Here is a 13,975-nt window from a genome sequence, read left to right as displayed (position 1 = left end):
CCCATTCGATGCTTTAGGATTAATCGGTCCGATGATGTCGATGCCCCACATTGAAAAAGGCCAAGACTTGGACATTTGATGTAATTCATTAGGAGGAGCATTGATCCTGTCTCCATATACTTGGCATTGATGACAGCACCTCACATGCTGAATACAATCGGCTTCCATGGTCAACCAATAGTAACCGAGCCTCATAATTTTTCTAGCCAAGAGATGACCGTTCATATGTGGACCACACTCTCCTTCATGTATTTCTTTCATCAGAGTCTAGCCTCTTGTGCATCCACACATTTCAGTAAAACTGAATCAAAAGACCTTTATAGAGGGCTCCTCCCTTTGAGGAAGAATTTAGATGCCAACTTCATCAAATATTTTCGATGATTGGCTTGACTCCCCTGGGGGAATTTGCCTTCTCGAAGGTAATTCATGATGTCATAATACCAGGGTTGACAATCAGGTTCTTCTTCTATCATCAGGCAATAAGCAGGCTTTTTCAAAACGTCGATTTGCAAAGATCGACGCTCAAACCATCAGTTATTTGCAACATCGAAGATAAAGTTGCCAAGGCATCAGCAAACTGATTTTGTGATCTCGGCAGATAATCAAAAGAGATCTCATCAAATTCCTTGACCAAGTCTTCAAGATATTCATGGTAAGGGATTAATTTTACATCCCGTGTTTGCCATTCACCATCCATCGGTGGATGATGAGTGCGAATCACCATAAACTTGAAGCTTTCTGACTTTCATATCGATGGCTAATTGTAAGCCAATGATGCACGCTTCATATTCAGAAATATTGTTGGAACAAGGGAATACCAACTTTGCAGCTACTGGATAATGTTGACCTTCCGGGGATATTAAAACTGCCCCAGTGCCAGAACCAGAAAGGTTAACTGCACCATCAAAGTACATGGTTCACTTATCAGGCGAGACCAAATAAATCTGTTCATCGATTTCATCCCAATCATTAGATTTCCCGGGATTTTCGGCTAACATATCAGCTATAGCTCACCCTTTGATGGACTTTTGTGCCATACTTTGAATATCAAACTCAGAGAGTAATATTTTCCATTTAGCGAGCCTTCCAACTAATGCAGGCTTTTCCAAAAGATATTTGATCGGGTCATTCTCAGTCACCAAAAGGATGCGGTGATGCAAAGTGTATTGTCTCAGTCGGTGTAAAACCCAAATCAAGGCTACACAAGTCTTTTCCACCTTAAGATATCGAATCTCGGAAGTAGTAAACTTCTTACTGAGGTAATATATGGCACGTTCTATTCCATCCCTTGGTCCTTTTGTGCTAACATGGCTCCTAAAGACTCCTCATGAATGGTGAGATACAAGATCAGAGGCACACCTTGGATAGGTGGTACAAGTACAGGAGATTGCGAAAGATATTGCTTCAGTTCTTCAAATGATTTCTGACATTCTTCATCCCAGTTGACCTTAGCATTCTTCTTTAATAGCTTGAAGAATGGCTTAGTAGTTTCTGACAATTGAGAGATAAATCTTGCAACATAATTCAATCTTCCCAATAAGCTTCGAACTTCTTTAACAGTAGAAGGAGGTTTCAAATCGCATATGGCCTTTACCTTAGAGGGATCTATCTCGATACCCTTGTTACTAACCATAAATCCAAGAAGCTTTCCAGACTTTGCCCCAAATAAGCATTTTGCGGGGTTAAGCCTCAGCTTGAATTTCCTCAAACGGTCAAATAATCTTCTTAAGATTTCAACATTATCTTCACCTTGTCTTGACTTTGCAATCATGTGATCAACATAAACTTGAATCTCCTTATGCATAATGTCATGGAATAGTGTCACCATGGCTCTTTGATATGTTGGCCCTGCGTTCTTTAAACCAAAGGGCATTACTTTGTAGTAAAATGTTCCCCACGGGGTGAAGAATGAAGTTTTAGTCTTATCATCCTCTTTCATCCGGATTTGGTTATAACCGGAAAATCCATCCATGAAGGAGAACAATTCAAATCCAGCAGTACTGTCAACCAAAACATCAATGTGCGGCAGAGGAAAATCATCCTTAGGGCTTGCCTTATTCAGATCGCGATAATCAACACATACTCGGACTCGTCCATCCTTTTTCATAACCGGGACTATATTCGCAATCCAATCCGCATACTGGGTGACTTCAATGAAACCAACATTTAAGAGATTCATGACTTCTTCTTCAATCTTTTTCGACAATTCAGGTTTCGTCCTTCTGAGCTTTTGCTTCTTCGGCAGAATATTAGGATCAAGTGGTAACGCATGTTCCACGATATCAGGATCTAAACCCGGCATATCGGCATACGACCAAGCAAAAATATCTCGATATTCTTTCAAAAGCCCAATTAGTCTATTGGCATACGCTTGAGAGAGACTCGCCCCAATCTTGGTTTCTTTAGGGTTGTATGCGAATCTCCCAAATTTACGGTGATCGGCTGTTCGGTGGTAGGAGGTTTAGATTCTTCATGTCCGAGCCATTCTTTTCAATACTTCGAGGATCATCTTCATTCTCTGAGTCGGAATAATCGGGTTCGTCAAAATCTTTTGAATGCGAATCCGAGCCATGTAAATGACTATCGTGATGTAAAATGTCATGTCTAAGATGCAATTGAAAAAAAAAGTTAGTATATGTTCATCTAAATGAATGCAATGTATGTAAATGTCATGAAAAACTTGTTTCCGAATTCAAGTTTTTTTTTTTTGAAGAAATTTATTGGGAACTAGCCCTCATGTCATTGGATGTCTTCGTTCCACCAAAACATTTTGAAACTATAGATCGTGTGGAGGCTCAGGCCTCAAAGCATCATCATAGGACTGATTTGGAGCTTCACACGTCTATTAACAAAACATGAATTTTATTGATATGCGAAAATTGCATTACAACGTATATCATCTTGAATCAGAAAGTTTATGATCCAGATTATTACAAGTACAAACGAATGAAATGAATATAATTCCCTCGCAGGGGAGAAATGAATAGAATTCCCTCGCAGGGGAGAAATGAATGGAATGCAACTAAAAATTAAGTGCAAGAACTAGAAACATCCCTTACACAGTGGGAATTGTAGGCTCTTCATCTTCACTAATAGTGCCAACTAGACCATCTTCGAACAAATCGGCGAAGTGATAGATATTGGCTTCTTCTTCTTGTAAGAGCTTCGGTGGCCCAGGAAAGAAATCTTTCAAAGGTAGAGGCAAGAGACGTTGGTAGCTTTTACCTTTGACGTTTGGGCCTTTGCGATTACCTTGACCCTTACGGTCACCTTGATAACCCAGGCCTTCACGCTTGTTGATTTTGACCACCTTAATAGGATCTGGCATACCTTGGGTGAACTTACCCAAACCTTTTCCCATAGCAAAACCATTCTTGAGCAGTTCTCTACTTGCCATCAAGGAGGCCTCTGAGAACCGAGGCTTTCTAATAATCGATCCAACAGGCTCATGAGTGACAGACACCATCTCAAACGAGTGATAGCTCGACTCTTTTGACCTCAGGCTCAATGAAAGGTATGGCCGTGTTATGGAAAGTCTCCACATCTCTTTCACGTCGAATAGTCACAATCTTTCCATCGATAGGAAGTTTCATCATCTGATGAAGACTGGAAGGAATAATTCCTGCAGCATGGATCCAAGGCCGTCCCAGTAGCAGGCTAAAGTTGCTCGGGATATCCAGTACTTGAAACTTTTGAGTCATGGTAATAGGGCCAATCATCAGTGGTAAATCGATTTCCCATATTGTTTCTCTCTTCATCCCATCAAAGGCTCAAATAGGAATTGTTGGAGAAGAGACATTTTCCATTCCTATCCCCAATTTATGAAGGGTGGATAAAGGGCAAATGTTCAAGGCAGAGCCATTATCGATCAGGACCTTCGAAATCTTTGTCTCAAAATGTTGAGCAGACACATATAACACCTTAGTGTGTGCTTGGCCCTCAGGAGGGAGGTCTCTCTCAAAGAAAGTAATTTGATCTCTTAGAAGTATTGCACCCACAAACTCCTCTAACTGTACTTCTCCAATAGCCTCGGGTACATGAACTTCATTTAAAATTTTGAGGAGAGCATTTCTATGCTTTTCAGAGGTCTTGAAGAGCTCCAATAGAGAAATTGATCAATCACTTCAGCCTCACTTGTCTTGAGTGTTTTGAGGAGTTGTTCAGCTTCCTCATCAGTTACAGCCTTCTTTTCCTCACCTTCATGTGATGGGTAGATTCGACCCGATCGGGTGACGGCGTCGATTTCATTTGTATTATAATTCCAAGGGACCGCCCTAGTGTCAAAAGTAGGAATCACTTTAGTGTTGGAACATTCACCTAATTCTGGTGGTAACTCGATCACAACAGGACCAAAACCCGTGTTTGAGATCTTCATGGCTCCAAAATTATCAACCAATGAGCCGACTTCGATGACACTCTTAGCAGTTGTATCATTCCCACATGGAATTTTCCCCTTAGTCAGGTCAATCACAATAGGTTCGATCATAGCCATGAAATCATTTTCGAATTCCTCTCCCCATCCATTAGGGACAATGTCTTCGGGATTTTGAAAATAACTTGGAAGAGGAATATACTTGACCATAAAGTCGTATTTCCCTCTTGGTTGTCCCTAAGTGTCCACCACTTCACCTCTTTCGCAAGCTTTCTTTATGAACTCACTATCCAAATGAGAAGTTTTATATTCATCCTCATCCCCGTCACAGGGGTAGACCTCTTTATCTTTTGGCAAAATTGAAGGTCTTCTTTATTACAAGTGATGTCGTCTTTCAGCGGCGATCAGCAAATGGTGTGATTTGCTCCATCTTTGGATTTCCATCGGGGGTATATCTTTGTCGTCATCCCCATAAATCATGTTGACCTCTTCAAAATGCTTTGGAAGAGGATTTTGTTGGACATTCGACGCTGAGTCTTTAAAGGTGAGCAGCTTTTTATCCAGCAAATTATGGACCTTAGAACAGAGCACCAGAAAGTTGCCCACATGATGACCTCTCTCTCCCATATGATAATCACATGTTTTATTAAGGTCGAATCCGGCAAACTTTGGCGAATTATTCCTTGGGATTTCTTTTGCGACAAGATGATTTTCAATCAGCATTGGAAGTAGTTGGGACATAGGCCTAGGCAATGGAGTAAATTGCCTTTGAGGGGCCTTTCCTTTATGCTCAAAGTTCTGGAAGAACCCCTACCTCCATGGAGGGTTTATGAATTTGAGGATTATACGGCTTCTGAGAAGAGGAATTTTGTACATAGGCGATCTCCACAGTCGATTCCTTATCCCTCTTTGGGGTATATCGACGATTTGTGTTCTCAGACAACCTTCCTTCCCGCATGATCCCCTCGATGCGTTCTCCCTACTCTACAAATGTAGCAAAGTTCATACAAGTATGATTGTACATCTTCTCAAAAAAATCACGGGGCATAGCCTGAAGTAGCAATTTCATGGTCTCTTTCTCAGACAATGGCGGTTTCACTTGAGACGCAATGACCCTCCACCTTTGAGCGTAGGCCCTAAATGATTCATCTCTTCTTTTTTCGACCCGAACCAATTCCTCTCGAGTCGGAGCAATTTCAGTATTAAACTTGTATTGCTGGAGGAATTCTTCAACGAGATCTTCCCAGGTACGGATTTTCTCCATGTCCAACTCTATGAACCAGGTTAACGCAGGACCAACTAGGCTGTCCTGAAATGAATTGATCAAGAGTGGGGGATTATCTGAATAACGGGCCATCTTGCCCAGGTAGTACTTCAAATGTGTCTTAGGACATCCAATGCCGTCATATTTTCTTGTGAACTCCGGCTCCTTATAGAATTTAGGGACCGTAACTTTGGCAAATGGTGACAATTTATCAAGCCCCTGGAACTGATAGCCTTGCAGCATGCAAAGGCGCTCCTTAATCTTTGCGAGGCGCCTTGCATTTTCTTCATCAAAGTGCGAAGCTGGAATCTCTTTAGAGGGAGGCTCTAGATCGATAACTATCGGGATTGCAGTGGGGATCTCTTCCACAGGCACTTTTGCCATGGGCTTTACTACCGGCACTTCAGGGGGCGCGGTAGGAATATTCATGGTAGAAGAAGTAGATGTCAAGCTTTTGACTTGGCTGGAGAGATCGGCCAATAACGTCATCATTTGTGCCATTTGATTCTCCATATTAATGACACGGGCTCGGGTATCTTCGTTTTCCATCTTTGTTTGGCGGCGAGTTCGTATAACAAATCTTTCTTCAGCCGTTTTTTCAAAACCTCCTGTAAAAGAAAATGACTCAAATTAGTACCGATCAAAAGAAACCATTAAAGTACAAATCCTAGTCAATTTTATATTTTCTTGAGATGAAATAATGATAAGAAGTGTATATGATCCCAAAGTATCATATAACCTCCTCTTATCAAAATTTCTTCAAAATAAATTATACAATTGAAAAGGAACGACGACAAATATTTAATCAGAATGCCCCTTTTCTAAAAATTACATGAGAATGTTCATGAATTTCATTCATTTCAATCGAACAATTACAAGGGAAAACAAAACCTTGCTTTCTTGAAGCTTACAAAGTAGTTCGACTTTACATGTGATGTTTACATAGGATATGAAAATGAATACAAGTAAACCTCAATAGAAAGGAGGGAAACACAAATGAAATCCCTTTACAAGAAAAGCATATGAAATGAAAACCTAAGTACTAGGCGAGATCGTGTGGAGACGCTTGTTTTCATGGGCCAAGCATTCCTCATGGATCAAGACATTGTTTTCTTGCTCCTGAATATGTGCTTGTTGAAGTCTTTGAGGCTCGGGAACATCCGGCAACTGAACCTTGAGCTCAGGTTCTACTTGACGGTATATGTAATTGATGGTAGCTTGATGGGTCTTCATCTCTCCTTCCAAATCAGCTTCATCGATGGCAACCACGTGATGCGAGGAATGGGAGTACCAAATCCCAAAAGCAGCTTGAATTGCGGCCTTGATATGGTCAATTTGGTTTTCCTTGATGACTTCATTGTGATAATCAATACGATATAACCCCAGCTTGAGGATTGGCGGGATCGTTTGAAGCGCGCGATATTGGCGAAATACCCTTAAAGGGTAATATGACGTTAAACCCGTCAGTCCCACGAGGGGAAGTGGATTGTCAACTCCACTAAAAAGGCGCACCTCGGGATTCCCAAGCCACCGAGCATGCCATTGAATTAAGCTATGGTTGAGATTTTTAAGGAAATGGAACCACATAGAGAAAGACCATGATGGAAAGGATTCGTTTCATTGGGAAAATCTAAGAATTGGATGATGTTTTGTGACATCAATAATCTTCATGTGAGGGGCGAACTCTTTGATATGTGAAAAGAGCCAAATTTGGAGAAGTCCTAATGGGGCTCTAAGAGTTCCTCGACCATTTGCTTTAAACTGATTAAGAGACACAAAAGTTTCAGCAAGGATCATATGTGTGAAACAATTAAATGCGCACACTTGGTTGACAATATGTGTGACTAAAGGATCCATTGTTTTTCGGGTATATGGGAAAATCACAAAACCAAAGAATATGAGTAGGAAGACACGAGGAATTTGGTTCCCAGATTTTGGCTCAAGGCTACGGAAATGTTTTTCAAGGAAATTATAAGGCATGGCATGAGAGTTTCCATTAAGAATAGCTTCAATTTTATCATAAGGGATATTGAGGAATTGACTTAGAAGAGATATTGGATTTTGGCCAATAGGAGGAGTGACAAAACCTAAAGAAGCTTTACCTAATCCAATGGCTTTTTGGAACTCCTCAATTGTAGGGGTCAATTCACATTGATTAAACACGAAAGTACAAGTCACAGGATTCCAAAAATGAGCCAATGCTTTGACCATTGCAATACGTGGTTCGACTTTTAATAAAGTCGGGAGGAAGCCTATGCACTTTTCCATGTAGTCTTGATGTCTCGGTTCGAGATTCTCCCATAAAGTCTTGAGATTCCTAGGCATAGGGATCACGTCCACTTCAGGTCTACCCATCTAATCTAAACCTAAAGGGGCATACATGGTTAAACATATCGTCGTTGAAATATAAAATTGCATAATTGCAATATGGAAAGTAAAAAATAAGTACAATGAAGAAGGAACGATATCTTACCCACCAGACACATGACAAGCACAAATCACATGTCGCATGAAACTGTGAGGTTTTGACGCCTAAGGTGAGGGTGCTAAAGGCTCAAGGTCCTCATCCCAAATGACAAAAATAGTTTACCCACCGCTACTATCGTCGGTCAGTGCTATTTTTATCGGTTGGGATGAACGGGTTTATGTAAATAATGGATTACCACGAGCATCCACTCGCAGATTCCACCCATAAACCCTCCTAAGGTCCTAGATTGGGCGATCGGGGTTTTAGACCGCGGTTGTGTGTGCAGTGTCGTGCTAAAGCTTATAAACATGCATTTAAATTTAAACATCTAGCACTTCCATATAAACCAACATACATTCATTCATCCTTACACCACCTGCAAAACAAATGATTTACAAGCACGCCTCCCCTTATAACTCCCACCTACAAAACCATTTTAACACAAGATTAGTGACTAACTGATTTTCCACGTAACTTTGACATGCAGACGATCCTACAAGAGACATGTCAGTTAAAACACAACAACCATTTTTAAACGGCTTCAAGTCCTCTTAACCTAGTAACCAGTCCCCAGCGGAGTCGCCAAGCCTGTCGCGACCCGATCTCGCCGCCCCTTGAAATGTATCCAAGGATGAGAAAGGTCGGGTTTAGGGGTACTTGATCTCAAGATCACGAGCTCTCCCAAGCTCGTACCCCGCGTGACAGCAGATTTATTTATACGATCTATGTATTTAACAACCTAAAAAATATACAGGAGTCGCCCCTAGCCTCAACTTTGGGGGTCGGCTAGAAACCCAATCGAGGGTCAGGAGTGTTCCCTCGATTCCTACGCAACCAAATATCTAGGTTCGGGGACCTGGGTTACGCTAACATTGCTATTAGCGCCCTTTCGGTACCTAAACAGTATGTTGTGTTTTCCCTAACATATCCATGCATTAATTTTTACATTTTTAGGATCATCAATTCCTAGACTAAGTGATCATGCGTGGTGGATTACTTTCATTCTATTCTATTTCTAAAAAAATGAAAAGAAAACAATCAATGAAATTGAAAACACAAGACATGAAGTAAACAATCAAGAGAAAGCAGTAAACCTAATCATGCAATTCTAAAAAATATAAAAGAGAATAATCGAGAAAGAAAGGAAACCCGCGACTCGTCGGGCATTATACAATGCATGAAACCCGATACATATATCGGGAAAATGAATATTACATAATAATGGTCGGAATGGACATCGACCTTCACCATCTTCATGTCTTCTCCATCTTCGAGATTCTAATCTAAACCTAATCTAATAAACCTATAACTAGGTATATGCAGTGGAAGGAAACAAACAAACATATCAAAACATCAAAGAACAGGACATTATTAGTGTTCAAAAATGGCGACTAAAGTCATGAAGTCCTTACACCAAATTCTAAGTGAAATCCCAAGATTTAGCATCATTATGTATTACACCTAAATCATCTATCTAACGATCACACACAAAGCATATAACATGACAAACACTCAAGCCACATGACCTTGGTCCTCAATCAACCCAAAACAATGAATGAACCAACTAAAGATCACTTATTCCAAAACATGCACCATTGAATTCACTCAACATATGTATTTAAGGCAAACGGAGCAATCAATGTGTAACCCACATGGTACCTAAAACCGTTTTGTAGACAATTGATAAAGGATGTCATTCCATGAAAGAAGCATCTCAAGATTCCTAACGCATGAATTTCTATAAATATTAAGAACATGAACAAGTCAATCAAGAATAGATCATAGTAGCGTGTCACACCGTCATTCTACAACATATTGAAAGCAATTTGGACAAATTTACTATCTCATCCTAAGACTAACAACAACTAGCCACAGAAAAGACAGCATTGCAGTTCAAGACAAATTCCAGATTTCAAAGCTTGATTTGAAAAAAAGGAAAGGCAGGGAAAATGATGACCAAATCGCACATATAATATGTCAATGGAAATTTTGAGAAGCCTATTACAAATCTCTAGAAGACATTAAGTCCTAATAGCATCATCTTCCAGCTCGTTCCAGTTAAAACAGAAAATTGCAGTAGGTCAAAACAGCAAATCAACCTAAAAAACTACTGCAGAATTGACAGACTTTGTCAGTATTTTTCGATGACCAGATGATGTCTATTCAAGGCGTGCGACATATCAAAACGAAGCTCTACAAGTTTATTTTTTGTGTCTAGAAGGGCTCAAGACCAGAAAACCTTATCTATCAATTCATTTAAGCCAAAACAGAAAGTCTATCAGTCATACGAAATCGCAACGCATCGACCATTCCATTTCAATACTAACAGCAGCTAGCCACAGAAGAAAAAAAGCAAAAAAGCATATTACAAGCAGCAGTATTTCAAATCAAGAAATCAATATAACATTTGGACCAAAAGTAAGGAGAAAGACAACTTAAATTGGAGCTGTCCTGCTAAGCAATTCAAAAGATCCAATCGAATATTTCTTTTGCAAGGAGCATATTGAAATTTGCTGCATCAATGTGGAGAATACAGCCACACAAGCACATATAAAACTTTTGGCATTGACTTTAACGTCCATAATAGTGCAAACAACAACTCCCATTACCACAACCAGAACAACCATTTCTACTTCCCTCGAGTAATACTTACTTTGTAGGATCCACTTCATCACGCAAACAATAGGAATCATGCTTAGTTTCAAAATTTGGTAAAATCCGACAGAGTTAAGCTTCAAACTTAAGTTCATCCAGAACCATCAGCTCTAATAATTTTCTACAGCTCTATGGCATCCAACGCAGAAATTCAGCATCTAGTTTCTTTGTCAAGAACCATCAGGTGAACAGTTTTCTACAGCTCTATGGCAACGAAAGCAAAAATTCAGCATCTAGTTTCTTAATGTCCATTCCAACAAGTATTGCATTCTGATCAGTGTGCCCGGGAAACTATCGGCCAGACTAAATCTATGTTTGCAGCATTCAGATCAGGAAATAAGTCAAAAAGCAGCAGAATACTGATGTAGAGGTTCAGTGTCAAGAATCAGTATTGCTATTCCATCCTAACTAGCAGTATGTTGAGAATGAGAGAAATGACCCGCTCAATAAAATTGTCACGGCCATCATGTGAACAGAAACTTATCTTCAGCTCAATAAAATTGTGAATAGCGACCCTTTTGGACCAAAAGGAAAAATAACCTAATCTAGAGAGAGAAGCACCGATCGAGCAAGCAAGCGTATGGTCTCCGAGACAAAATCAGGTCCTCACGACTTTCAACCATCTGGCACTTCATCTTCAATCGCTCGCCAATGGAGGAAAACCTTTACCTCCGACCGAAGCTAGGGAAAGAACAATAAACAGAACCGAGGGAGAGAGTTCAGAATCCACAACCCGAACGGATTGAAACCGCAAACGAAACCCTAACGGATCGAGAGTGATAGAAAGAGAACTCACCGATCGAGCAAACTCGATCCAGAGAGATTCGAGTCCGACGAGCCTCTGCACCAGCGAACCGAGGATGATCCGCCGAAACAGATTCGCCCCCGCCGTCATAGCTGCGGCTACCGTCGGTTTCGGATCAAGTTGAATTTGGTAGGCAGAGAACTAGATCCGGCGAGCAGAGAACCAAGAGGGGGGAGATCCGCCGAGAAAGAATCAGATCCGGCGGAGCCAGAACCGCTGGCATCATCGTCGTAGCTGTCACCACCACTGATCGGCTTCGGATCTAAGTCCCTCCCCTCGAGCTCCTTCGCCGGCGTTTACTCTATCTTCTAGCGTGAGGAGGGAGGACGGAGATGGAGTTGAGGTCGCAGGCTCGGTTCCTCTTCATCTCCATCCCTCAATCCCCTTCGTTCGATAGATGAAGTTCGCTCTTACTCAGAAAATTCCAGAGATGGAAGCTAACGGATTATCACTGCCCCCATCTAGAGAGAGAGAGAGATTTTTCCAGCCAGAGAATCCTCCCGAGCATCCGTGCACAAAACCACCACCCCAAGAGAGAGAGAGAGTGAGCGAGACCGAAAGTTCCCCCTCGCAGTCCTCCCATTTCGTACCGGCCGAGCGCCTCTTTTATATTTTTTTGTTTTCTTTCTTTTTTTTTTTTTCATTTTCCTTATTTCTTATATTCTTTTTTTCTTCTTTTTTTTTCTTTTCATTTTCATTTTTTTTATGTTTTCATTCATCCATTTTTTTTAATCTTTTGGGTCTTTATTCTTTTCTCTCTTTATTTTTTTTTTTTTTTTATTTTTTTTTTTTTTTTGTTTTTCCTTATTTCTTTTTTTTTGTCTTTTCATTTCAAACAATTTTTTTAACTTTTGCAAATTGAATGTTTAAAACGTCGACAAAAATTTCGGGTGTCAACAAATCTTTCTTTCGGCGGTAACCAAGCAATTCCTTTGGAACCATCTTATAAATTTTCTGTATCACGGCCACCTTCTTCTCATTCTATTTCTCAACTGACACATCCACTAGAGCTGTCAAATCAATCTTGGCAACCTCCGTCTAACAAACGGATTGTCTTTAGCCAACAAGATTAATGAAATCGAAGATTCTTTTTGACTCTTAATAATCTTGCTATTGTCGCAAACTAATAGACTAAATTGGATTATTCCATGACCATGATTCCTTATCACAAGATGCTTTATGAACTCACACTATTCATGTGGCGTCAAACTCACACCTCAGCAACTAGTCAAGCACAACTATTGCAAGTGATTCCCTTCTCTTTCACTTTTACTTCAACAACTTAAGTTCTACCAACTCAGCACAAAACTTTGCTACGTTACTCTGATAAAATCACCTCCAATACATTCTTTCTCTAATCGGTGCAAGATCAATTCTACTCCCATTCCTTTCGCCATCCTAGTGGCGTTCTGCCGCAGTAGCGATGCCTATGCTACCTTGGACTTCCACTGACAATCCTTCACCTGATGGCCATGCTAGTCATCATGACAACATGTTCTAGTCATACTCGGACACTGGATTTATCCATACTTCCTTCTACAATTCTGACACCTATATGGTGCATCTTCTATCTTCTATTAGGCGAAAGCATGCACTCTTTCTGGTTGCCCCATCATTCTGCTAGGACCACTCCTGACCAGATATCCTAGGAATGACATAATGCCGATCTCCATCATCACGTCCGAAAACAACCTGATCTATTTGACTCGGTGTCGACTTGACTACTCCATCTTTCCTCGTGAGTGGAATAGAATGCTTTTCTCTCGACCTCGGTCTTTTCCCTGACCGATTTCCATTTCTGCCTGAACTAGATCTATACCTCGACTCGAATGCAATGACTCGCTCCTCGATCACATCTCCACTCTAGATCTCAGCATGTGAGGTGACAACGGCGGCTTGATCCTGAGCTTGCTGGCTCATTCAGTTCCCAAGGAACACTAGCATCAGAACGATCCTATCGAACTTAGGATCATTCGACGCTGCTACACTAGTACCAACTTGCGGTGGTACTCTTACACTCGAGCTAGCCAGAGCCAACACTCTGCCACAACCACCTCGGTGCGACCTTTGTCAGTGCATCATCCCGAGTCACAGAGGACATTGTCCTCTCACTAGGAGTTCTCAACTCCTACTCGCTCATGGTTCAATCTTTACACTGCAACCCGTCTTCCAAATCCACACTGGATTAGAAGATCAACGATCCATACACAACAATTCTAGCATTCAGCTAACACAGACATGCACCAGCATGAATTTAAAGGCCTTTCCTATTAACTATCCCATGGTCAACGCTCCTTATCACTCCAATCTCGAACTAAGCTCCGATACCACAAAAAGCGGATGTCACGCCCGATCCTCGGGCACACACACATCCTTCTCACTTGGTCGATTTTATAATGCGATATCCCAGGA

At 40.9% G+C, this 13,975-nt stretch overlaps 1 protein-coding gene across 1 annotated transcript; it reads right to left on the bottom strand.

The window, feature by feature from the left end:
- Positions 1 to 5,351: 5,351 nt before the first annotated feature.
- On the bottom strand, positions 5,352 to 6,125 carry LOC120295743. Its single transcript, XM_039317232.1, has one exon. It carries the CDS (start codon positions 6,123 to 6,125, stop codon positions 5,352 to 5,354), a length of 774 nt encoding a protein of 257 aa, XP_039173166.1.
- Positions 6,126 to 13,975: the final 7,850 nt, after the last annotated feature.

Source organism: Eucalyptus grandis, chromosome 1 (genome assembly GCF_016545825.1).
Source record: "Eucalyptus grandis isolate ANBG69807.140 chromosome 1, ASM1654582v1, whole genome shotgun sequence".
NCBI classification, from domain to species: Eukaryota; Viridiplantae; Streptophyta; class Magnoliopsida; order Myrtales; family Myrtaceae; genus Eucalyptus; species Eucalyptus grandis.
Note: the sequence above shows the minus strand (reverse complement) of the source record. Positions and strands in the feature narration are given on the sequence as shown.